Source organism: Pelobates fuscus, chromosome 5 (genome assembly GCF_036172605.1).
Source record: "Pelobates fuscus isolate aPelFus1 chromosome 5, aPelFus1.pri, whole genome shotgun sequence".
NCBI lineage: Eukaryota > Metazoa > Chordata > Amphibia > Anura > Pelobatidae > Pelobates > Pelobates fuscus.
The window spans coordinates 325,175,545-325,203,304 of record NC_086321.1 but is presented as its reverse complement, the minus strand read 5'-3'; the positions used below and the strand labels follow the sequence as shown (position 1 = coordinate 325,203,304).

The following is a 27,760-nucleotide window of genomic DNA, read 5'->3' as shown; positions in this document are numbered from 1 at the left end:
TTCAATGTAAACACTGACTTTTCAGAGAAAAGGCAGTGTTTACATTGCTTCCAAGTGACACCTCCTAGTGACATCATGACACACAGACACACACCCACCCACCATGACACAGACACATACCATGACACACACACACCATGACACAGACAGACACATACCATGACACACACACACCATGACACAGACAGACACATACCATGACACACACACACACACTGACAGCATAACACATATTACCTGTGGGTGACCGGCCAGGGGGGTCATGCAGGGCAGAGAGCTGGGTGTGATGGCGGCCACTGGAGGAGCAGGGATGCAGTGGCGGATCCAGAGCCTGACCTCGGGAGGGGCACTTGCAGATTATTTAGAGAAATAATCCAGACACAATACCCACTACAGCTCAGTGTAGTGGTTATGGTGCCAGTACCCCCTCCCAGAGTAAGTAGTCAAACCGTTTAAGAACAGTTTGACAACTTACCTGAGGTCTGCTTGGAAATGGGGCTGTAGTAGGGCATAGGAGCAGGGGTGCAGTGTGTGTGTGTGTTTTGTAAGAAGGACTGTGTGAGCAGTGTGTGTGTGTGTGTGTGTGTGTGTGTGTGTGTGTGAAAGTTGCAGTGTGTATGTGAGGACGGCAGTGTGTGTTAGGGGGGCAGTGTGTGTGTGTGCGTGGCAGTGTGAGTGGGGGGCAATGTGTGTATGGGGGGGAAGCTTGTGTGTATGGGGGGAAGTTTGTGTGTATGAAGCAGTGTATGTGTGTGGGGGGCCAATGTGTGTGTAGGGTGTGTGTGTGTGTGTGTGTGTGTGTGTGTGTGTGTGTATTGGGGCAGTGTATGTGGGCAATGTGTGTGTATGGGGGAAGTGTATATGTGTGGGATCAGTAGTATGTGTGTATGGGGGCAGTGTATGTATGTGGGGCAATGTGTGTGTATGGGGGCAGTCTATGTAGTTGGGGGACAATGTGTGTGAGTGGGGGCAGTGTATGTGTGTGTTTGTAGGGTATGTGTGTGATAAGGATGTGGGGCTTTTTTTCAATGTTTTATTTTTTTATTTGATAAAATGTGTGTTTGTTTTTTTTAAATATAAATAATGTCCCCCCTCCCTTCTTACCTTTGTTTAGGGAGGAGGGGGGACATTTCTCAATCCCTGGTGGTCCGGTGGGGAATCCCTGGTGGTCCATGTGGTGAGAGTGAACTCTAGCCCCGGTCTCCAGGGCTAGAGTTCACTCTCGCGAGATCCGGAGCGTTGCCGTGGCAACGCTCCGTGCTCGCGAGAGAAGGACCTGAAGGAGCTGCAGACTGAGCTCCCCCAGGTCCTCTCTCTCTCCCTCCCCTGCCGGTGGCCAGCAAACAGTGCCTGCGGACCGGAGAGGGAGATCTCTGATCTCCCCTCCGGTCCATGAAGGCACATTGCAGGGCTGGCACTTGGACAGGCCAGCCCTGCATTAGCCGACAGGGGAGAGGGAGAACTTCGGATTCTCGGGGGGGCACTTGCCCACCCCCCCCCCCTGGATCCGCCAGTGCAGGGATGGCGGCCGCAGAAGAAACTGTGCTGGCGGCCGCTGGAGGAACTTCTCTGGCGGCCGCAGGGGAAGCTGTGCTGTGTCTGCTCCCCCGCCCTCACGCGCTACTGAATGAGACCGGGGTCGGAATATGATGTCATATTCCGGCCCCGGTCTCATTCAGTAGCGCGCTGGAGAGCAGACACAGCACAGCTTCCCCTGCGGCCGCCAGAAAAGTTCCTCCAGCGGCTGCCAGCACACCCACATGTCTGCCCGGCCCCAGGTGCCGACGGCCCACCGGGAAATTTCCCGGTATCCCGGTGGGCCAGTCCGGCCCTGGTTCAATATATATATATAATGTGATTGGGTGTTGTGGAAGCAATATTCATGATTGGTTTTTAAATGTTTTCCGAGTGTTGTATGTGCTAATCTGTGGCCCTTGCATCTACTAGTGTTTTGGGGTTAGAAACGTATGGGTTGTATCCTACTTTCTAAGTCTAAAATGTATTTTTAAAAGATAAATAAAATAGAATAGAGTGGCATCCCATTGCTCCCCCCCCCCTTTCAGGATGCTCAGTATTTGCACAAGTGCTGGTCATATGCCCTCACAATCCCTAGCACTCATCCAATAAGGGTGAGTAACTGCCCTGTTATCCTACTTTGTCAGCTCATATTTTTAAATGAGGCATCCTACAGAGAACATACACTTATATTGCCTTAACAAAAAAAAATGATTTGTGAATTGGGTATGTATGAAAAGTTGGTGTAGCATGCATAAAAAAAATAAAGAGGAGGCAGGTCTTCAAGGTCTGATGTCTTAATATTGTTTTCAGTGGACAAAGCAAGATTTTCAGTATTTGGGGATTATTATACCAGGTAACATTAATAGAATAATGGAAATACATTTTGGAACCTTTTAGGGTACACATACAAGATACTAAAAGAATGGTGTTCACAAAATATATCTTGTGATATATCTTGGGGCACGATAAACACCATAAAATCCAATATAATCGCCAAGTGGTCATACCTTTTCTACGTGATACCTTTTAAGATAAACAAAAGCTGGCTAGACATGATTCAGGCAAGTTTTACTTATTTCATTAGGAGAGATAGAAAACCCAGAATAAATACTATTGCACTTTCAAAAAAGGGTTTCCAGGGGGGACTGGGATACTCTTTACTTAAAGAGACCTATTTGGCAACTATGCTGGTCCACATATATAAATTACAACTAACCAACTCTAAAACTGAAGCCTGGTATAAATTAGAAACAGAGCAGGCAAAAGAAAGAAATCTAGTTTTTTTTTTATTTGGTATGGCTCTAAGGACCGTATTAATAAGCCAGATTTCCCAATGGTTTTACAACAGACTCTGAACCAGTGAAAATCAATAAAAACAGAGCTAAACTTAGCAGATAAAATTTATAGCGGTGCGAATGTTAAAATTTTACCATAAGCTGAATACATTCTTTGGGTTTGACTATAAATGTTAAAATCATAAAATGTTACCATTTGTAATACTATCTCAAAAGTTAGACTTTACTAATTGTGAGATATTCAAATACCTCAAAGTTGAAGGCTATTTGCAAAAAGATATCCTTAAATTACAAAAAGAAACAGAAGATCTAATTATTTATTTATTTATTTATTTATAAAATAATTTTCCAGGAAGGATACATTGAGATTTCTCTCATTTTCAAGTATGTCCTGGGTCCGCAAAGCATTGCATTGATACATTATGGTACAATAAAATACAAAAACGATACTAATACACAATATATACCAAATGTAACATAGAACAGGTAGGAAATATATAATCAACCATAACACGTGCATTCTGTTTTGGGGTATGTAGAGAGTGATCTCTTAAAGGACTGTAGCCTTGGGGAAGGTTTTAAAGTGTAAGGGAGGTCGTTCCACAATTGCGGCACTCTATAGGAAAAGGAGGATTGGGCAGCTTTTTTTTTTGTATTGAGGTAGACTAAAGTGCTGATACTGGATCGGAGGTTATAGGAGGTGGGAACAGCCGGGGAGAGCATTCTGCTCAGGTAGGGTGGGAGCTTCCAGGAAAAGCTCTTAAACACAAGGCTGGAAAGATTAAGGGTGCATCTGGTTTCCAGCGACAGCCAGTTTAGTTCTTTTAGCATGTCACAATGGTGGGTCCTGTAATTACATTGTAGCACAAATCAGCAGAAGAAGTGAAAGAAATATGAATAAAGTTTAATCATGCGCAAAAGTGTTATTGAGCACTAGATTTAAATTCATTCAGTCTTCGGCCCTTAGTAAATGGGAAATAGAGCTTGGTACAAAAATATTGTATAAAGAACGGTGTGACTCTTTAATTAGAACAAAGAAGGTTATTCACTGTTTAAATATACTGGAAATGTATGTGAAGGTAATGCAGAGATGGTATTTGGTCCCAAGAAGACTAGCAAAGATGTCTTTGCAAATGTGCCTCAAATATGAAAATGCGCCTCAAATAGGAGGGAAAAGGGAAAGGGGGAAACTGATTTTTTTTTCCTGCTTCCTTGTACTTCCCTATGATAAAACAATTCATAAAGGAAAAAAAAAGGAAGAAAAAACACAGGGGAAAGGAAAATAGAATGAAACTGAATGGTCGCAAATTAATAAATTATATTAATGTCTGCTATTTGTTTGTTTTCTTTTTGTCTTTTTGCATATATTTTATATGGATTAAAAAAAATCAATAAAGATTAAATCAAAGAATAAATAAATAAATCCATGGAAAAAAAATAAACCAATGGGAAAAAAGCACATATGACTCTTGAGAAAGGACTCTTGGGAAAATGACTCAAGAGTCATAGGTGCTGGCATGCCAGAGTAACTCTCCAACTCATAAAAAAAAAACTTTAAACAAAAAAATTAAATGAACACCACACTCACCAAAATCAGGAGATTTGAAAAAAGTTTTATATGAGTACACAAAGATCAGTCTACCAATACTAATATTGCACTGTGGAAAAAATATATTTTTAAAATCCCTTTCTTCTAAGTAAAACATATTATAAAAGTGAAATAAAATGTCTTTATTGGTGTAAAAATGTTTAAATAAAGTATAAGCACATATATAAGCACCACCCTCACAATGACAGACTATTTTAATACAGGCTTGATAGGGAATCAGTATGAAGAATGTATCTGTGTATTTATTTTCAAAGTTCAAAATACCAAAAAATACAAATTTAAAAAAATGAAAAGTGTAAAAAATAGAAAAGAAAAAAGGAATAATTCAACCACTAAATATTAAAAACAATCTGACCTTTAGAAATAATGAAATAATATGAAGAAAGCAGTTTTAACTGAATATCCAAGCAATTTAGCAATGTAATGGTAAATTGATTCCTAACTAACAGATTTAGAATGAGCAAAGTTTTTCCCTAGCTTTTTATTTATTTTTATTTATTCTCTCTTGGTAGACTCCGCAGGTCATTACTTTTTTTTTTTCTTAAATCCCTTTAATTATTTTTTTTATAAATCTATTTATTTTTGTGCAATATAAGAATAATTTTATACCATGTGATATAAACAATATGGAACAATGGGCAATGTGTACAAATAGGAATAAGAAAAAGTGAGTAACAATAATAATAATAATATTAATAATACAATTGTTTAGTTAAATAAATAAATCAAACTGGGGTGGGGGGCATCATAAAAAAAAATTATAACATTTTGACCAATAAAGATTATATTTAAAAAATGTGAATATGTAATTTTATAATTTTGTTTAACATACACAAATATTGTATGCTAAGGCAATACATTTGTTTTTGCCTTATTACTACACATATGAGGAGACACCAAGTAACTATGGATGAAACAAAATAAGGCACAATGTATCCTTCTGATGTTTGTCTCCCACACCGTCCACTTCCTCTTTAATTCCACCATTTGAAGAGTAAATGGTCTAATAGTTGGTTCGTAGCTTTTATTTTTGAGTACTAGCGAAATCTCTCCATCCGCCATCTGCTATTAAATTCAACTTAAGCACAGATAGATCAAAATGGTTGATAATTGAAACAGAAACAATTCCTCCACATTCCATCAAAAATATGTTATGACTACCCATGGCTAAATAGCCTAAACGTTCTGTTTTGTTTTCAACTACCAGGTTGACAACATGACTTTTCTACTGTTGTGTTATATATTTTTAATGATGAGGCAGTGGCTTCCATTTGCAGTTCTGCATTTATAATTCTCTTGCAATAATTATCTGAGTTAATTCTAAATTTTTAACTACTCTTTTCCTTGATAATTAAGTGGAATTCACATGTATGTATGTGTGTTTATTACTATTATTTTTTTTTTAAATAAGAATTGATTTGTATTGTTATGTTTTAACAAAAGACTTTGTTGATTGCTTTAAATATCATAAATTGTTTATACATTGTTTTATTATAAAATTAGTCACATGTTGTATTTTTTTCGTGTGATATAGTATTTTACACCACATACTGTACGCATTCATCTTCCTAAAAATTATTTATTGTCAAACAATATAACATGCTCGCATTATTTTAATAGCATAGTTTTTCATCTGCATTTATGTTTCAACTAAATTGTTTCCACTGTAGAAATATGTGATCTGCCCCTAGTTAATTATTTGTAGTATGAATGTCCTATATTTTATAGCGTTCCTAAAAGAATCAGTAGATCAATTTTACACTATGAAAAGATGACATGTCTATAAATTTGATCATGTAACAAAAAAATTTATATTTACTATGGTCATAAAGACCTTTTTGTTTTCATGTTGTGTCTATGGAATTATTGCTTCTTGGGTTAATACATGATTTATGATGCTGTAAAGTGGGTGTCAACACTTCGCATTCCTTATACGAAATATTTACAAGTCCGTGTGAGGACTGAAACATTGACAAAACATATGGTATGTATATAAAAAAATAATAATATTGATTTATTGAACACAAGTCCACTGAGTGCACTTCATCTGCTGTTATGGGTACTTTAACCAGAGGTTTGCACCGTGGCATAGGTATTACAGTTTGATACATTGAGTGCACCACACCTGATTTAGTTTTATTATATATATCTTTAGCGATAATTGATCAGATTAGTAGGAGTGCGAGAGTGCTTACGCCAAATGTTTTCACTTGTGTAAGTCACAAGCAATATAACCAGGAAGTATGTTATTTGTGCAAATTTTTTAATTCCTATATTATTATGTTTTTTTTTTTTTATATCTATAACATATTAAATACCCCCATTATATTATCATATGTTTTATGTAATAGCTGCTCAGTGTACGGGCCAAATGCTTGAAATATATGGATCATTATCTCAGAGTAGCAGTCAATCTTTATTTATAAACAAGAAATTACTTAATGTTTGTGATCTGTGAAATATCATTAATTAATTTGGTTTGGTATTCACTGTACCTTGTACAATATGCGAAAGAGACCGATATGCATATCAGGAATGTAACCAAACATTGGTTAATAAAATAATCATTCACATTCATATTATAGTTATACTTGTGTGTGTAATCTAATACAAACTTTTATATAGACTCAGAAGTACAACTTAAATGAATAAATGGACCAAGTACATTTTTTGAATTAAAAAGTATGCTTTTTATTATTATTTAAATAGATCTATGCAGCAATGTTAGAACATTTTTTTCGAGGAACAAGTGTATAATGCATGCAAGAAGTAACAAGTAATAAAGCAAGGGTAACATTCTATAGTAAATGGTATAAACGTATAGGGAGTCGAAGGGATAAAGCAGATCTTTTGTTACACAATCTCACATGTCTGATGGAAAAAGCATAAACACTTGTATTATAGAAAGAAAGATAAGAAAGAAAATTAAAGATCCCATAAGTCACTCTGACCTGTATCACTCAGCAGGTCTATGATGATGTAAACAAGAAACAAAAAAATGTTATCCTCATGTGACAAAGTGGCCATTAATTGTATTGCTTAGATTATTAGCAATTATTATTACAATTATAGCATAAGGAGTAGTAAAGGCTGATTATACATGTTGTCGCACAGACCAAGAGATACATAATATTTTTTAACTACAGATGCTGAGTGATCTCAACCGCAAGCATTAACACTGGGACAAATTGATTCCTTGTGATGTGAAGGAAGAAGAACCTTCTTGCTGGACCCAGCAGGAGTATATGCTGTCTTTGTTGAGGTCTGATGCTGGAATGGTCAAGTAGCTGCTCAAACTGAAGGTGTTATCTGTGTCCCGAGTAGGCTGACTTGTGCTGACTCCATCTTGGATTGTGGTACCATCTTTTATCCATTTCACATTAACCAAACTAACTGACATCTTTCTGACATGGCAGGTTATGACTTGATTATCTTTTGTCGAATGATCTTCAACATATGGGGCGAAGACATTAATAGCAGGTTCAGGAAATTTATCCACTGAAAAACAGAGAAAAAAAATGAAATCAATTTAAATTTAATCTAAGTTCTATCCAACAGACATCAGCCATGTTACGCTGTAAAAATATAATGCCCTTTCACTATAATCTTTCAACTTGCTTTTTCTAAATAATCAAACATTTGTAATTGGTCTATTAACATGTGTGCACCTCGCGATGGATGACTTAAACAATTCAATCTATTACAATGTAGATGAAGATGCTTTCAAACATTGCTCATGAAGTTCAACGCAAAGTTTTAAGAACCATAAGAACAAAAATCAAAAGCAAATACCTGCCAAAGTACATACATCTGAAAACAAAAACACATAAGAGGGGGTAGCAGAAAAATAGAAATAAAAAATCTAAAGGATGACCGTACGTATTTCACATCTACTATATTACACTTCCTAAGCAGCTAAAATGCAATGTAAAACACTGTGCTTTAAAAATTATTAATAAACGGAGGATACCAATTCCTGGCTTAATTAGTCTTATTCTCTTAATGCACCCTGAAGGGAACATTTTTATGATGTGCATAATGGAGGTAAACTTAAAGGTGTATACATCATTTAATTTCCATCCCAAATAATAGTCCGATATTAATATGCATTAATTCTCACAGACATAAATTACACAATTTGATAATGCACCGTATATTAAAATGTACCTATTTGTCAATAGAAACCAAGGCTTTTGAAAACATAAACAATGAGTGACAATCACTGACTCTTGGTTTAGTGGCTAGCCTTCACACATATTACCCTAAATATATATGAGACACACATTAAATATATTTAAATTATATATTGAAAATGTACCACTTCAAATAAAAAAATAAAAATTTAAAGTTTGTAATAATGATAAAAGATTACTATTAAACATAATACAATAACTTAAATGGTCTTAACTCACAATGATAATATTATTACTATTAATAATTAAAATGTTAGATACATATAATTTTTTTAATTGCATGAAAGTGTAAATAATGCCTAACACTTGCATATGTATATTGTAATATATTGTACGGTGGGTCTTACCTGTTACGATAAGTTTACTGCTTTGACTGAAAACATACACATTGGCTCATTGCACACGTATCCCTAGTCAACATCTAGGTGACCTATGTATTTAAATTTTATAGCTAAATAAATAACCAAAATAAAGATGATTTATTCAAAGAACAGTAAGTTGAGGTGATCTCAGGGCTATCTCTTTACACCAAGATATGTGAACTAGAAAATAAATATAAAGATTTTCTTGAATGCAAAGTAATATAAGTTGGAAAAAGGACAAGGTATGTCTGACAAAATAGATTTTTTTTCCAACTCTGTCTTTTTGTTTTGCTTTTCTTTAAAGAGGCATCAATGTGTGTCTAAGTAATAAAATATGACTAACTCTTGATCAGGATTACAACATTGTATTGCATTGTACTGTATTTAATCCCTGTCAACATAAAGATGATGCCAACTATTTTTGCAATACTATTTATATTAATAATTTTAACAACAAGCTTTAGTATTGATGAAAATGTTATATTTATAAAACATTGATGTCTTACCTGTGACTATGAGTTTACTGCTTTGACTGAAGACCCACACAAGGGGTAAATCTACCATTAGCCCTAGTCAAGAACACTACTTTGGTGTTTTATTCTTGTATGTATAGGTTAATGTATTTAGAAAGCTTAGCAGAATATTTCAAAGCCCAATTTAATTATTTAAAACTATATTGATGGATGAACTAAAAGTTATATAAACATCTGTTCAATTAAATACAAATAACTAATTAATAATTAAGGAATAGGATGAATTAAAAAGTTGATCATTTTAGATTAATATTTGTCTATTGATTTGCTTTTTTTAAATTAAAAAATTTAGAAATGTATAATTCATCAAAAGAAATGTTACAAAATAGAAATAAAAAAACAGAAAAACTAAAATATTCAAAAAGTGCATTGTATGTTTGCTAGTAGTAGTTTTAATCAAATACTTGTTAAAAAATTTAAAAAAATAATGTTCACTGAAAAATAAGATGTCAATATGTGAACATGCAATATAATATTTCCCCTTTCATTCAACATTAATTGTTAATTAAATGTTGAGATACAATTCAGTATAGTCTCACCTGAAACAATAAGTTTATATAAGCTGCTATATAAACATTTAGATACTGTTTAACTCATTCTTACCTGTAACAATAAGTTTACTGCTTTCACTGAAAACCCACACAAAGGGTAAATCTACTATAACCTCTAGTCAAGAATAGAGTCAATTTATCAAGAGGCCTTGTCAAGAACACTACTTTAAAATTTCACCATATAATTCATAAATGCACTTACAAAAAAATAAACTCAATTGTTAAAGCTATTTTGTTGGCTCAATCTATAGTTTAATAACAAAATTTTTGGTGAGATGCATCTAAGTGTCATCTTAAGGGAGACATTACAAAATATTAGTTTTAGGGAACTTGGGATTCTATAAATTTTAATTTTGGAAGAAATATAAAAAAAAGTTGTTAAAAAAACAAAATAAAATTTACAAAAAAATAAAAATATAGTTATTAAGCTATATGTATGATGATGGTAGTAAGTTGTCAAAGGTAGCACTGAAAAATGTAACTAGAAAATTGTGATTCTATGGATTTTCATTTTAGAAGAAATATAAAAAAATTCAAAAATTTACAAAAATAATTATTAAACTGTATGTCAATAGTAGTCAACTAACACAGATATTACTAAAATATTTAATTAGAAAATGTCAATATGTTTACGAACAGGCTTTGTTAAGAACTCTGCTTTGATGTTTTATTGTGTTATTTTTAGATTAATGCACCGATGAAAAAAAACTGAATACTTAAAGCTATTTTGTTGGGTGAACCCATAGATTCATAAAAATATTTTTGTTGAGATGCATGTAAGTATCATTTTAAGAGACAAATTAAAAAAAATATATTAGTTTTAGGAAACTTGTATTGATATTAATTTTTAGAAAAATATCAAAAGTAAATGTTACAAAAATAAAATTATCAAAAAAAATAGAAAGATAATTATTAAACTACACTGTGTTAGCAAATATATTACTAAAATCATCAATTAGAAAATGTTGATAATTTCATGTTGCATCAAATTAAAATATTAATACACAAACACTCAACATTTTCCAATAGCAACTGTTAGATACATTTTCAGATACTGTTTAGTGCATTCTTACCTGTAACAATAAGTTTACTGCTTTGGCTGAATACCCACACAAAGGATAAATCTATTGTTAGCCTCAATCAAGAATAGGGTCAGTTTAAGAACAGGCTTTGTTAAGAATTCTACTTTGATATTTTATCTATAGATTAATGCACTGATAAAACACTGAATATTTAAAGCTATTTTGTTGGGTGAAACTGTAGTTTCATAAACATATTTTGATTATAATTTTAGAAGAAATATCCAAAGTAAATGTTACAAAAATAAAATAAAATGATAAAAAAAAATAGAAAGATAATTATTAATCTTCACTACATGATGATGGCAGTCAATTAACACAGATATTACTAAAAACTTTAATTAGAAAATGTTGACAATTTTATGTTTGATTAAAATAAAATATCAATACATAAAAAATGAACATTTTAATATTAAAATAATGTTAGTTTTTTTCTACTGACTTTCATTTTAAAACAAAAATCAAAAGTAGGTTTTACAAAAGTAATAAAAATGATCAAACATAAAAAAATCCTTGTCCTACATTTTTTGTTGACTACAGTCAATTAAAAAGATATTACTAAAATATTCAGTTATAATTTTTTGATAATTTCAAGTTTGGTGAAAATAAAATATCAGTAAGCAAACACTTAACATTCTAATATTTCCAAGTTAATTAAAGTAAATTAAATTTAGATACTGTTGAATGCATTCTTACCTGTAACGATAAGTTTACTGCTTTGGCTGAAAACCCACACAATGGATACATCTACTATTAATCCTAGTCAAAAACATTGCTTATGTTGTTGGGTGAACCTATAGTGTAGCTATATACTTTTGGTAAGATGTACGAGATTAAAAAAATTAACAGATAGATTTAAAAAAAATATTTTAGATGAAACATGATTCTATTTATGGCTTTTTAGAAGAAATATCCATCCAATATAGGTATTACAAAAACAGAAATAGAGATAAATGATCAAGAAAACATCTACAGTTTGTGTTTAATGTTACTTTTTCAACAAAGATACTCAAAAAAAAAATTATTACAGCACTTAATTTAATAATAGATGAATAAACATTATAATATATCCATGTCTATTCACAAATTAATTTTTTGAGTTCATACAGAATGCAATATATTCTTACCTGTAACAATAAGTTTACTGCTTTGGCTGAACACCCACACAAAGGGTAAATCTACTATTAGCCCCAGTCAAAAAATGGGTAAATTTGCCAATAGCCATTGTCAAGAACACTACTTTGATATTCTACTATTTTTTTTATATAGATTCATACATAAAAAGTGAATATTTAAAGTTATTTTGTTTGGGGAACCTATAGTTTTATAAATATATTTCAGTGAGATGCATGTAAGTATCATTTAAAGGCACAAATAAAAAAAAATATTAGTTTTAAAGAAATCACGATTCTATTGATTTTCATTTTAGAAGAAATAGCAAAAGTAGGTATTACCAAAATAAAACTAAATCATCAATTGCAGCAAACAATAATTATTAATCTACATTGTTGACAGCAGTCAATTAACACATATATTACTATTTACATGTCTATTTGCAATTATATTTTTTTAAAGTTAATTCATTAGAGTTTATATAGTATTCAATATAACCTTACCTGTAACAATAAGTTTACTGCTTTGGCTGAAAACTAACACATAGGGTAAATTGACTTGTAACCCTAGTCAAGAACATAGCCTTGATGTTTTATCCCTTACTTTACAAGTTAATGCACTTAGAAAAAGCTGAAAATCTATTTTGTTGGATGAACCTATAGTTTAAAAAAATACTTTTCATAAGATGCATATAATTTCAATGTTATGAGATACATTGAAATAAATATCAGCTTTAGATGAATCACTATTCTATTGATTTTCCTTTTCAGAAGAAATATTAAATTCTGATGTTAAAATAAAATAGATTAAAAAATCCCAAGATAAATATCTTTTAACACAAATACTTGCTAAAAAATATTTTATTTTTAAATAAAGAAAATAAATTCAATAAGTAAACACTTTACATTCAATATTCAATTAGTAAATAATTTAGTAATTAAACTTGATATAATTCAGTATATTCTTACCTGTAACAATAAGTTTACTGCTTTGGCTGAAAACCCACACATAACGTAAACTCTAATCTCTCCATGTTCAAAAACACTTCCTTGCCTCCCTTTAATAACACTGACTAAATGTCATTTACCATAAAACAATTTTCCTTAAAATTAGTATAGGTATCTGTGTGGCCTAAAAATACCTATGTTATAAAATCTGAATTAGTCCATCACAAACTGTTCATAATCATAAGTATCCAACGTGTATGTTAGGTTGGATTGTAAGTGATAACTACTTTGAAATTGAAATGTAAAGTGAAAACCAATAGTATAGTTGGTGCTATCTTTTGTTATCCTAAATATAATTTCATACATTATGCAGTTCTATGTATCATTCTGTTATGGATTTACAAAGAAAACAGCAAGTTGCCTGAAAGCTTGAAAAATGAAGGTAAAAATTGATGACTCTTTGGAGATAATTTGGCTATTCTGGTATTAATTTAGTAAGTCAGTTTTCAAAAATACTCCAACCTGCCTTTTATTGAATAGACTCTATTGTCTTGGTATAGAATACAGCTAACTGGCTATGATCAGTCTTGAAAATGTTAATTATTTAAATGCCAATCATGGAGAAAAAAAACATTTGTCTATTTTATTTTTACTTAAAGTGCCAACTATGTAAAATATTGTAATTTTTAGCTAAAACATGTCACAGAAATAGTGTGCAAATGTGGGAAAAAAAGCAACTCCATGGTGTATAGCAAAAACAAGATATACATAAAAATATTATAAATAAAAAAGTAATTATATAAATGGTTTTATCAAATCTTACCTGTAACAATCAATTTACTGCTCTGACTGAAGACTAACACAGAGGGTCAATACACATCATAACTTGTACAAAAACAGACAATGGCAGTGGTGCACTACTATTTTATAAAACTTATACTATACACTTAAAAATACCCCCAAAAACATGATATTAACCAAAACATATCAGTCTCAGTATTAGAAACTGATGAATAGTTTAAACTTTTTTTTAGCTTAAAATCTACATATAAATATAGTTCTTAACATTTATCCATTAATCTGGATATTTATATATATTTTTAAATAATATTTTATATGACTTTTTAGCTAAATATTTTATCATTGTAGCAATTTAAACACTAGTTTCATGACCAAAAAATCCTAGCCGATCTAACAGCTTGATTTTGTACAAGAAGAAAATTTATGCTTGCTCCATTAATATTATTTCATTGTATTTGCGTACTGCAAAATGTGCTTTGTACTATATTACATGCTCTAAAGAACTCTAAGTATGCAAACACATGATAGAACATTGTTTTAATCTGATTCAAAATTTAGCAAAGGACAAACATGTTGTTAGCCTCTGGTATGTTTGTTTTCTGGACTGGAAAAAAAAACTACTTCTGCTTTTTTTTCAAGGGACATCAATATATTTTTGGTTATTTTTTTTTTTTTATTTGCAAGGTTGACCATTATTTTCAATGTAGATTGTGATCAAAGTAAAATTACATACTAAATATATCAGATTAAGAAGACTTTATAGAGATAATAGTTACGCCATTATGTTTAAAAAACTAATACTATAGAACATTTGGCAGCAGTTACTGCAAGTGTGCATTCGTGACTACAAGCATTAAAGAGACGATTATCTTCTAAGGTAAACAGGTGAAAATGGGTTTTGTGGTCTGGTACCTCATTGTCAGTTTTGTAAAATAATCATTTGTACAAGTTTTGATGTGATTAAGCCAATCTGTAAACAAATTGAAATGTATCTATTTATAGTAGCATATACAGAAACATTTTAGTAGAACTACTCTATCTTTGAACCCTTGCTGTGTATGTGATATTGCTGTTTTTAAACTTACACACAGTAAAGATTAGGCTAAGAACTACTGCACACATGTGCTTACATTCGATGAACTACAAAACTACTTCTCTTTTTCAATGAACCTTACTATTACAACAACACACATTTCAATCCTAGGTTTTCTCAGCCCGTTATAATGCCAGTAGACATACAAATTTAGTATATTTTCAAATATCTGCCATTTTGCATTCACAAAAAAAAATAAGTATAAAATACTTTGATAAAGAATTCATCATAAGTAAAGCATTTAATAAAGTAACCTATATAGGGCAAAGTGGAAAATGGTTAAGTAATGCTAGAATTTGGGAATAAGCATATGTTATATAAAGGTGCCAGAGGGCATATCGTTTACACAATTGTACATAATATACTTGCAATGCTAATAATACATAAATATACTTACCAAGTGGGACAATCTAGATATATGAATCACAGAAAAAGAAAAACAGAGCATATGATGAAATACAGATGGTTGTTGGCTTACCTGTAACAATCAGTTTGCTGCTTGCACTGAAGACAAACACAGTGTGTCATCTTCTATACCTGCTTGGACTAAAACCTTAATGGGAATAACACATTAAGGACCCAGGCATTTTTGCAAATTTTGATCCACTGTATTGATTCAAATTAACTATAAATTAACACACTTTTAAACATTGTGTCCCGAGGCACGACTTCTAAAGAACTTTGCAAGATTTTCCAGAAGTATTATTTTCATGAGAACTACCTATTGTGTCTCTGAATGTGTGTAAAGACAAAGGTATAACATAACGTTATTTGAGTAGGACCTGAAACAGAGCATACAATGTTCTTCAGCAAAGCTTAACAGTATGTCAAAGTTTTGCAGAAGAAGCATTCGAGAAAGGGTGTGGAAAGGGGAATTTAACTTTAAAATCTTTGATAGATGATTCAATTGGATTAACGCAAATCCTTTATCATCACATGGAGATAGTTGAAATAACACTAAATAACAGATGCTTTGGGAATCCTATCAACAATAAACAATATATTAATAATTCATAGCTATGTAAAAATAGTTTAAAGGATATATATGTTTTCACAGTGATTGCTAGTTAACAATTAACGTGCAAATTGTGAGAGATGTGTCCTACTGTAACATTCAATTTACATTTTTCTTTATTACAGAAAGGGAGGACTGTAAGTCTAAAACGGTCTGTCTTGAGGAAACTTTGGACTTGACATTACTATTGGGTGATCTAAAGTCGTTGAGCAATTCACCGTTTATATTTTTGGATCTTATGACATATCCTTCTTTTTATTTAAGAAAGATGAACAGTTTATTGATTGATTAATGAATCAGACATTCTAATCAGTTTTTATATAGAAAGTCATTATATGTTATTTGATATTGAGGCCTACCAGTCCAGGATTTAAGGATTACCCAGTTGTGTCTAAGGTGTTTTTTAGAAAAAAAAACCTTAGACGCAACTAGGTAATCCTTAAATATTGGACTGGTAGGTGGGGCATCAGAACTGATTTGGGAACCACTGAGATAGCTTTTCAAAGTGATAAGCTTTGAACTAAGCTTTACAAGAGAATATTAGAGTTTCCTTTTGCAATTGCTAAAGTTTTATATGAGATATATATATATATATATATATATATATATATTTATATCTTATTTCATGAAAACAGGCTCAAATATGTGAGTGTTCTAACTCACGGTTTATATACATTAATGGTGTTGCTGTACTGTATTACACTATACATATATATATATATATATATATATATATATATGAAAAAAAATGTGTTTGTATATACTGGCACAAGCTTATTGAAACCCTACATAGTTAGGATAAGTAAATTAAGGCACTCCACTAAACACACTTTTTAGTTCATTTTATTGTGTGTTGTATATGGGAGTGAAATATTATAATACATGTTGTTTTAAGCTCTTGAAATAGTTTGGCAGAGAACTGAATTAAAGTGTACCTGTCATGACAAATACAACTTAATCTTAAATGACAGAGAATCAAATTTCATACCAGTGGTTTCTATACCAGTGGTTTCCAAACAAGCCTAAAAAAAACCCTAAAAAACCTAAAAAAAACTAAAAAAAAAAAACTAAAAAAAAAAACACCTTAGGCACAACTGGATAAGAACTGGATAATTTCCTTGATTGGAAATATTATTTTATGGTATCTACGTACTGTACAATGAACTATGCACTAGATTATACGCTCTAAAGCATTCTAAGTATGGAAACACATTATGTACATTGTTTGAATCTGATTCAAATGTTAGCAAAGGACAAACAGTTAGCCTCTGGTAAATCTGTTTTCTGTAAAAACTACTTCTGCTTTTTTTTTTTTTTTTTTAAAGGCATGAATATATTTTTGGTCATTTTTTAATTTAAAAGGTTGACCAATCTTTTGAATGAAGATTATGATAAAAGTAAAATTACATACTAAATATATCAGACAAAGAAGAATGTATGGAAATAATAGTTGCAACATTCTGTTTAAACAACTAGCAGTACAAAACATTTGGCAGCAGTTACTGCAGGTGTGCCTTCAGGACTAAAAGGCTTAAACGGATGATTATCTTCTAAGGTAAACAGATGGCAATGGGTTTTGTGGTGTTGTACCCCATTGTCAGTTTTCTAAAATGATCGTTTGTAGACTACCATCCGAATGTGCGGGTGCACATTTTTTCCCTTTTGGAGCACACTAATCTCCCGCTGATATTCTTGATACAGTAAAAATAACCTCTTCTCTCTCAATGGATCCTATTACAATCTGATTCTCTCCCTGTAATTGTGGAGACCTCCCGATCTTCCACCCTTTTTCTCTTGATAGGAAAGTCCGTTTGGAGATGGGGGTAACAATTCAAGTGTACCCAGGATCTGGTTTTTGATACCATCATAAAAACACAAATATAAGTGAGGCATACCAAACACACTCATGTGAGGTGGAGCCCTTATATTTGGCTCTAGTATATATGCAAATTGCATTCTTAGTGTACTCCAACAGCATAACATGTGCAGAATATGACACTCCATACAGCCTTTAACAAATTTATTTTAATTTTACTAACCCCTCTATGAGTAAAATAAAATAATTTCTTGGTAACATATTCATTCTAATCTTTTAATAATATTTAATGTTGTGAATATGTCTGCTTTAAAATACATGCATTGAATATGTAGCTGCTATTCAATTAAATTAGAGTTTATTTCATAGCAAAATTAATGAAAGTATATACCGTAATTATAGTAGTAGATTAGTATATGAGTACTGCCCAATTCTGGTTTGTAGATGCACAATAGATTAATGCTTCTGTCAGTTGGCTGTCTTCTAATGCTATACAATGAAGTGGACTCTGAATGAATTGGTCTGCACCAAAGAAGTCAAAAGATTACATTCTGTTGGATTGGTGGTTTTGATGATTCGAGCCTTTATTTTGTTGTGCTGTTTTATTTTAAACATGCTTTTGTTTTAAAGCTATACTTTAAGATATTGTCATATGCTTAACTCTTGGTGTGGGATAGTATCTATTTTCACTTTCATGTTTGCATTAACCCCTTAAGGATGGAAGCAATTGTACACATTCTAATCAAAGTAAAATCAAAACAAAACCTGGTATTTCACTATATGTCTGCTCAAGCGCAATTTACCTATTTCATATTACACGTATTATATATAATTTTGTTCAGGAGAAAAAGGGGCTTTCATTTTACATAAAATATGCATATATGAAACATAATTTAACAAGAATGAAATCTAAAACAAATTGTGAGAAATTGAGGGGCGTGACCTAGCCAAGATGGCACCTGGCTCTCCTGCTTCAGACACGAACTTGGAGGCGAGCGTGTCGCAGCCATGCACATGCCTGTCAGCTCCTGCTCAGACTTCTCTGGAGGCCATTCAGGCTGACCTACAGGCAATCACTGCTTCAATGCTGACAAAATCAGATGATGATCAAGAAAGTCAAGAACACCATCAAGCAGAAAGTGGCTAAGATCCACAGGGACATTACAGGCCTGGACACAAGGCTCACCACCCTAGAGCAAGGTACACAAAGACATGAAGCCAGACAGCATGTAGTGCATACTGCAATTGCTAAACAGGGACAACTTGTCCTGGAATTCAGGAGACATATAGAAGATCTGGGGCAGGAGGTGCAAAATACGCATCAGGGGCCTGGCAGAGACTGACAGCAGGGAAACTATCCTAGACATGCTAAAAGACCTTTTTAATCTAGTCCTGAGAAACGCTACCCCAGAGGACTTTATGTTCGAATGGGCACACAGAACCCTGAGGCAGGCAAGGCATGGAGTAGATAGTAGAAGCAATGACAAGGGTAGGTACTACAGAAGTATTGGGGATGCGATGCCCTGCGAGTCAGACTCTAGTAGTTGTCAAGAAGATAGCTTTTAGAGGTGTACTTAGTCCTGCAATTACATCATTGTCGTATCTATTTAACGGAAGTGTTTCAGATTGCAAAACAAAAATCCACTGAACCCAGACCACTTCATTGAGATTACATGGACTGGGTGCTTTTAGTGTCCCTTTAAAGTTTAAATCACAATATAACTCAGAGAGTTACTTTACAGCTATTTAGCTGACAATACACAATATCTTCCACGATAATTGGAGGGGTTACCCTACCCGCTAATCTCGTCCCAGGTTTGGGATTGTCTACTAGTCCAGCAGACATAAATGGGGCTTCCAGATGTAAAGATGGTAATTAAATGTTGTATCTGTCTATTGTTATAATCCAAGCATTCATTTTTCAGAGTCTACCACAAAGATTTGGCAAAATACTAAACCCTTTTTTTTTTTTGCAAAAAGCACATGAAGTTGCTTCGGCACATATGAAACACAAAAGAAAGACTGCATGTAAAATTCCCAAATGCCTTATGCAACTGGACATGCTGTTGTTTATGCAGTTATGGAATTAAGTCTCACAAAACAAGGCCTTGATTTAAATCTATTAGCCAATAACAGTAAAAAATTATCAACTACTTTTGGTCAATACTGCTATCAAGTTTTGGCTGGATTTAAACTAAAATATGTGCATTGACAAAAACTTATCTGTCAATACCATGCACAATATATACTGATCAGACACAACATTAAAACCACTGACAGATGAAGTGAATAACATTGATTATATCATTACAATGGCACCTCTCAAAGCGTGGGATATATTAGGCAGCAAATGATTATGAGTTTCGTGTGTTGGAAAGCATGCATGTTAAGTTTAAATAATTTTAAATAAGTGCTAAGCTGTAACACACAAATTGTTTAATGACTACTGTATAACACTGTAATGTACATTGATGTGTATGTTAGCCCTATCTTTCACTCACAGCATGGCAAAATAAAGAATTAAAAAATAATAATTAAAAAAATAGGCAAGCAAAATGATTTGATAGACTTTGATAATGGCCAAATAGTAATGGCTAGATGACAAGGTCAGAGCATCTCCAAAGCAGCTTGTGGGGTGTTCCTGATATGCAGTCAGGGCAGGCGCTACCATAAGGCGGCCCAGGCGGCCGCATTAGGGTGCACCGGCCTAGGGGCGCAATATCAGGCTGACCATCAGGAAGGAAACGCACTGCGCTTCCCTTCAGCCAGTTACTTCATGAAGCATGGCTGAGCACAAGCGCCTCCTACCCTCAGCACAGCCAAGCCTCTTACCTCCCACCTAGCCCAGCCTCCTAACCTGGTCAGTGGTGTATTTAGGATTTGTGATGCCCTAAGCAGGATGGTGCTCGGGCACCCCCCCCCCTAATTTAAATGTTCCCCACCCCTTCCTGTCTAGGCCGCACTTTGACACTCACTGACAGACGCACACTCATATACACTGACAAACAATGACATACAGACACACTATTACTTGGACACACTGACAGACGCACACACACTGACAGACGCACTCTCTCACTGACAGACGCACGCACTCACTGACAGACGCACGCACTCACTGACAGACGCACACACTCACTGACCGACACACACACACACACACACACACACACATTCACTCACAGAAACACACACACATTCACTTACAGACAAACATACACACACTTACAGACACACACACACACACATTCACTCACAGACACACACATTCACTTAGACATACACACTCACACATTTCCACCAACACTCACAAACTAATATTTTAAAAATGTTATTTTAAATCCACCCAGCCTCCCTAACATACACATCAATGCACATTACAGTGTTATACAGTAGTCATTAAACAATTTGTGGGCTGCAGGAAAGGACTCCACAGAGCCGGACAGCATGCACCCCAGGGACCAGATTGAACAGATCTAAGTATGTAGTTGTGACAGTCTGTGTATGTATGTATGTCTCTGTATGCATGTATGTATGTATGTATGTCTCTGTATGCATGTCTAGGTATGTCTCTGTATGCATGTATGTATGTCTCTGTATGCATGTATGTCTCTGTATGCATGTCTAGGTATGTCTCTGTATGCATATATGTATGACTCTGTATGCCTGCATGTCGCTGTTTGCAGTTATGAGGGGTGGAAAGGAAGGGGGAACTGCTATTATTTATTAAAGTGCCCACCCACCACCAATGAGTGTTGGCTGGGGGACATTATGTCCTCCCCTCTGAGTATGAATATTAGGGCCCCCACTCGCCATCAATGGGTGGGACCAGGGAGAGTACATTAGGTCCTCACCCTGAATATTATTATTAGGGACTCCACCCACCATCAGTGGATGGCAGCTTGAGGAAAATAAGAATGTCCCTGATGACCATTGGTGGGGACAGGGACTATATTCCTCCAAAACATTTCAAGGGATGGCACCAATAGCTGCCCAGTCGCTAATTTTAAATGTGTAGTAGATATTTTAATTCCTACTGGCAATTGCTGCAGATTTGATTAGGCTGACCAAGTTCTGCCTTTACTAGTAAATGTGAGAATTGCCATTATGGTCAGAATTCAGTAATTTTGAACCAGATTTTTACCATCCAAAAGAAATGGATTTCCCTTAACTATCAGTCACCTTTTTCATCGATCATCAATTGGAACTTTAAATTACTAACCCCCCCCCCCCCCAAAAAAACCCCCAAACAAATAAACAAACAGTTTAGAGCATTTACCACTTTGTTTGTTTCGTGATTCGTCCATATAATATTTCAGAATTTGGGATTTTGGATGAACTGCCGATCTCCCAAAATTAAGACGACCCACAATTTATTTGAAACTGAATGCGTAAGACTATTGGAAAGCTCTCAATTTTGGAAGGTATAATATGCAATAATACTCATTGCAAGTAGTATTTTAGCATAGTTGTCAGTAACAAATAATCTTCTGTATATTTATTTTCTCCAGATCATGATTCAAATACTCTTTTTTTGTCATACTGTATATCACTGTGGTATGTTGAAACATTGTCATACCACCTAAAACAGTAATACAGGGCAGTGCCTGATATCTCTGTTTTATGGATGGTAAGGTAATACTCTGTTGCTGCACTGTTATAGGATGAGGTAAAACGTTCTGAAGATATTCCAGGTCCATATCTTGGTGCAGAGAATGAATGCTGATTGTATAGTATGTGCTGCGAAGATTCTCCTGGTATCTGTTTCAGGAAAAACACTCAATGGTGATCCTTAATTCCAATGTTACAGGTTAAAGTCACACTTTTCTCAGAATTCACTGTAGATACTGGAGGTTTCATGAGTATTGTCTGAGATTGAACATCTAGAATAATGAACATACATGTGAGATATTAGATAAGTACACGGAGTTCTAACTTACCAACATGGACATCATTTTACATACATTAATTCCAGAGCACTGCAGAACAAAGGAGTAGAATTCCATTCATGTTTAGATTGAAATCTTCTAAAATCTTTCTTGCAGATCACAAACAGCTCATGGTGCATCTGCTTAAATACAAAATAAATCTAAAGTTAGATGTATTTCATACAAATCAATTACTGAATAATCAAAAATATCTATGAGTCATGGTCTGGATCTCTTTGAATTTGCATCATTTCCTGTTAAAGGGAAAAAATAATATATCTAACTATCTTTCTGTCTGTCTGTATATTTACATTTGTGATTTTGGATGAATTTCTGATCCCCAAAATTCAGATTAACTGCAATTTGTTTGAAACTGAATGCACAAGCCTATTGGATAGCCCCCAATTTTGGAAAGTATAATATGCAATAGTACACATTGCAAATAATATTTGAGCATAGTTGTTGTAAGCAACAAATAATCTTCTGTATATTTATCTTTTCCAGATCATGATGGAAATGCTCATATATATATATACATACACACACACACACACACACACACATATATATAGTCATACATGTCAGCCCTCATTTTTACTTATTTACATATTTACTTTGACATAAGTAATTATTGTAATGATATAATAATAAAATATATAATACATTCTAATGCTCATTCACCCATCCAATCTCTTCAAACTCCATTAGTAAATTAATAGGAGCAGAGGATTACTACCATATTTTTTTTTCTTCCCCAAAACACCTTAGACACAACTGTGTAATCTCTAGATTCTGGTCTTGAGGACTGGCTTGGGAACCACTGGCCTAGACATTAAAACTTGCAACTGGAAATATGAAGGATCCCTTACACACACAGAAAAAGACTAGACTATGGAATAATGTTTCCAATGGTAAAGAAAGAATTCCCCCCGATAAGATAAGCTAGTTAGAGCCAACTTTCAGTGTTGTTTATAAATCTCATCCGTAAGCGGTGGTTATTATCACAAATTGATAGATATTTGCGAGAAAAAAAAATACAGATGGGCTTTGAAGTTACTGTCTACATTTTAGGGTTATCCTAGTGACACAAGCATAAAAAGGTAAACTGGGCACCTTCCTTAGTCTTTGCCATAACAATCATAACTGGATGTTATAAAAAGGTGTACATGTGCACTTCAATTGTGATCTGCCTAGCGGAAGTAATGCAGGAAACAGTTGTGCTAGTTAAAATTGCTCTGTAACAAACCTTAGACAGGGTGAATGGGACAGAATCCATCATTCAGGAAGAATTGCCACAACTCCAAAAGATCAAATTATGTTAAGACGTACAAACACAAAAGATAAAGCACCGTGCTTACAGCAGCAGTAGCTTAGTATCCAGCAGCTTAAAATACATAGTAAAAACAAAGAGAACATTACTTGCGCTCTGGCCTAAATTCCCATGTACATTTAAACAAAATGGAGGCTCTTTTTGGCCATTTGAATATATAAGCTCACCAGCCACGTCAAGGCAAGCCTCAATAGATGAGTTCCTACACTAGCCATTAGGTATGCTGATATCTGCCAAGACTCTCCAGTAAGACAGGAAGGGGTATTGTATAAACCCTTTCACATTTAACCCTTTATAGGGCTTCTATACATACAATAAACTTTGCTGGTATCAGACAAAGTGTAAACATCTCTAATGAGACAGGAAGGGGTATTTTATAAACCATTTCACATTTAACCTTAGTTGAAATTGGACAGACACAAACTTTTTTGGGGTGATTTAGATTTACAGTTTAACCCCTTAAGGACACATGACATGTGTGACATGTCATGATTCCATTTTATTCCAGAAGTTTGGTCCTTAAGGGGTTAAAATCATCTGTTAGGTACACATAAAGTTATACATACACTAGTTAGGGAAAACGGATACAACACCAAGCATGCAAGCAAACTCTTGGGTAGAGCAGCTGACATATTATGGGAAAACCTTTATCTTACTAATTATAATTATTATTTTAGGGAATACCCCTGTTAGGTATTTTGAAGTGTCCCACCCCATGCCCATGCAGGAATTGGACCTTCCTAGTGATTAAGCAGCAATGGCTGCCCAATTGCTAGTTTTATATGTTTAGTAGATTTTAGAGAAACCTCCCATATGGTATGATGGAGTTTTTATTGACCTCCATGGGCTTTTTATTTATATATTTTTTTACTTTTTTTATGTGGTGACTGGCTATCAACAAGCACTGGCAAGCCACCACAAAAGTAGCCCTTGTGTTGCCAAGTGTTACTTAAATAGCTCCAAGCTCTGTCAGTGGGCAAATAGACCAAGAATTTAAAGGGACACTATAGTCACCTGAACAACTTTAGCTTAATAAACCTGTTTTGGTGTATAGAACATGCCCCTGCAGCCTCACTGCTCAATCCTCTGCCATTTAGGAGTTAAATCCCTTTGTTTATGAACCCTAGTCACACCTCCCTGGATGTGACTTGCACAGCCTTCCATAAACACTTCCTGTAAAGAGAGCCCTATTTAGGCTTTCCTTATTGCAAGTTCTGTTTAATTAAGATTTTCTTATCCCCTGCTACGTTAATAGCTTGCTAGACCCTGCAAGAGCCTCCTGTATGTGATTAAAGTTCAATTTAGAGATTGAGATACAATTATTTAAGGTAAATTACATCTGTTTGAAAGTGAAACCAGTTTTTTTTTCATGCAGGCTCTGTCAATCAGGGGCATGCATTAGGTTTCCTCAAAACTGCAATAATTACAGTTGCAGGGTTAAGAGTAGTGGGAGTTGGCATCCAGAACACTCCAATGAGCAGAAGTGGTCTGGGTGCCTGGAGTGTCCCTTTAACTCCAATGTTACAAGTAAAAGTTACACTTTGCCTAACATTCACTGCATAGATTGAAGGTGTCTGTGATACTGTTTGAGATTCAACATCTAGAAGAATAAACATACATGTGAGAAATTAGATAACTCCATGGAGCTCTAACTTACCAGTACAGACATCACGTTACAATTACATACATGAATTCCAGAGCAATGCACAACAAATGAGTAGAATTCTATTCATGTTTGGATTGAAATCTTCAAAATCTTTCTTGCAGATCAAAGTCAGTTCATGGTACATCTGTTTAAATATAAAATTAAGTTAAAGGTAGATGTATTTCATGCAAATCAGTCACTGAATAATCAAAAAAATTGGTGATTGATGATGGGTGTAACGGACCGTTTCAGCAGACAAGGGGTTAAAACCGTTTAGGCGATAATCCCCTTTTCAGAGACAGGCACAGCTACTGTAGAATCACCAAAACTCACGAATTGAATATAAGTGAATGCACCAAACTCCCGAACTGCATACAAGGGAATAAGGTAGCACTCTAAACTCCCGAACTGGAACCTCACGAATAGCTGCTAGCAGACGAACAGGAAAAGCTCCCAAGCGGCTTACACTCCTGGCAATCAGTCTCTAACAGCATACAGTGAATCCCCCCAATATCGAGACAAGGCTCCGTGTTGGGTGTCAAGCAGTGGTCAGGTTTACTCAGGGCTACCCGCCCAGTATTTATGCAGGTCTCCCACCTGGTGGACACTCCCCTAGGGGACCAGATGGAAGACTGTGACAAAAGACAGACATACACCAATTACAGACATACAGCAGTAAAACATCCCCACAATGCATCCTGATCTCCTCCCTCTATCCTAGAGATAATTGGGAAGTAATCCAATTATCTCCCAGGACAGAGGTAAAACTCCATTACACACATGGGGACACAAAAGACAGTAAAACGCCTTAAAATACATAAAGACACATTTTATACATAAAACACAGACATGTCACATATCCCCAGATAGCTGGGATCTGAGCGCATAAAACTACCGAAGAGCGCTCAGATCCTATTCACACAGTTCAATTGCCATGGAGCCGAAGTCTTTAGTTATACGAATAGGCTCCATGGCATAGCTATCTGGGTTAACATATTCCCATACACAAAATACCGAATGAGCCGGTGTTCGGCTAAGCTTGCACCAATATGAACCTGGCGACGGACGGCTCAGCAGTGTTCGTGCAATTAAGTGTCCGTTTTTAGTTCCATAGAATCCTCGCCGAACACCGCTGGTCTTTCGCACGATTAAAATGGCCGCCGCCTCGTGGTCAGCAACCGAACAAAAACCACCCTGGATTCATCATTTAGCTAGGTAAATTGACGGCACACTCCAGTTCCCAGGTGGTCGCGCATTCGTTAGTTTGTTCTGTAGATAAAATCTACCGAACACCCTGGCAGAAAGGCACAAATAAGCCTTTCTGCAGGGAAAATGAAGTCATTTAAAAGTCTGGTCCATAATCCAAAGGGAGCAGGCGGGCAACCAGGCATCTCCAATGCAATGTGGCGAGATTGCTCTTGTCACAATGGGTTTATAGAAATTCAGTCAGGGTCATGTCTTGAATCTCCATAAATTCCTTTTAAAGGGGGAATATATATATACAGGGAGTGCAGAATTATTAGGCAAGTTGTATTTTTGAGGATTAATTTTATTATTGAACAACAACCATGTTCTCAATTAACCCAAAAAACTCATTAATATCAAAGCTAAATATTTTTGGAAGTAGTTTTTAGTTTGTTTTTAGTTATAGCTATTTTAGGGGGATATCTGTGTGTGCAGGTGACTACTACTGTGCATAATTATTAGGCAACTTAACAAAAACCAAATATATACCCATTTCAATTATTTATTTTTACCAGTGAAACCAATATAACATCTCAACATTCACAAATGTACATTTCTGACATTCAAAAACATAACAAAAACAAATCAGTGACCAATATAGCCACCTTTCTTTGCAAGGACACTCAAAAGCCTGCCATCCATGGATTCTGTCAGTGTTTTGATCTGTTCACCATCAACATTGCGTGC

General features: G+C 34.4%; 1 protein-coding gene across 16 annotated transcripts in view; it reads right to left on the bottom strand.

The window, feature by feature from the left end:
• Nucleotides 1-7,088: 7,088 nt before the first annotated feature.
• LOC134611593 (immunoglobulin lambda-1 light chain-like) overlaps nucleotides 7,089-27,760 on the bottom strand; it is a 565,493-nt gene continuing 544,821 nt past the window's right edge. For 4 of the 16 annotated variants that reach the window (XM_063455623.1, XM_063455622.1, XM_063455619.1 and 1 more), the window contains exons 3-4: nucleotides 14,024-14,057; nucleotides 7,089-7,920 (exon numbers count right to left, since the gene is read on the bottom strand). In XM_063455623.1, the coding sequence (XP_063311693.1) occupies nucleotides 7,595-7,920; nucleotides 14,024-14,057 (360 nt within the window). In that variant the 3' untranslated portion in view covers nucleotides 7,089-7,594. Of the gene's footprint in view, nucleotides 7,921-8,962; nucleotides 8,997-9,483; nucleotides 9,518-12,756; nucleotides 12,790-13,221; nucleotides 13,259-14,023; nucleotides 14,059-15,572; nucleotides 15,610-27,760 lie in introns of all 16 variants that reach the window. The other 12 variants (XM_063455621.1, XM_063455634.1, XM_063455630.1 and 9 more) reach the window with 7 other exon arrangements.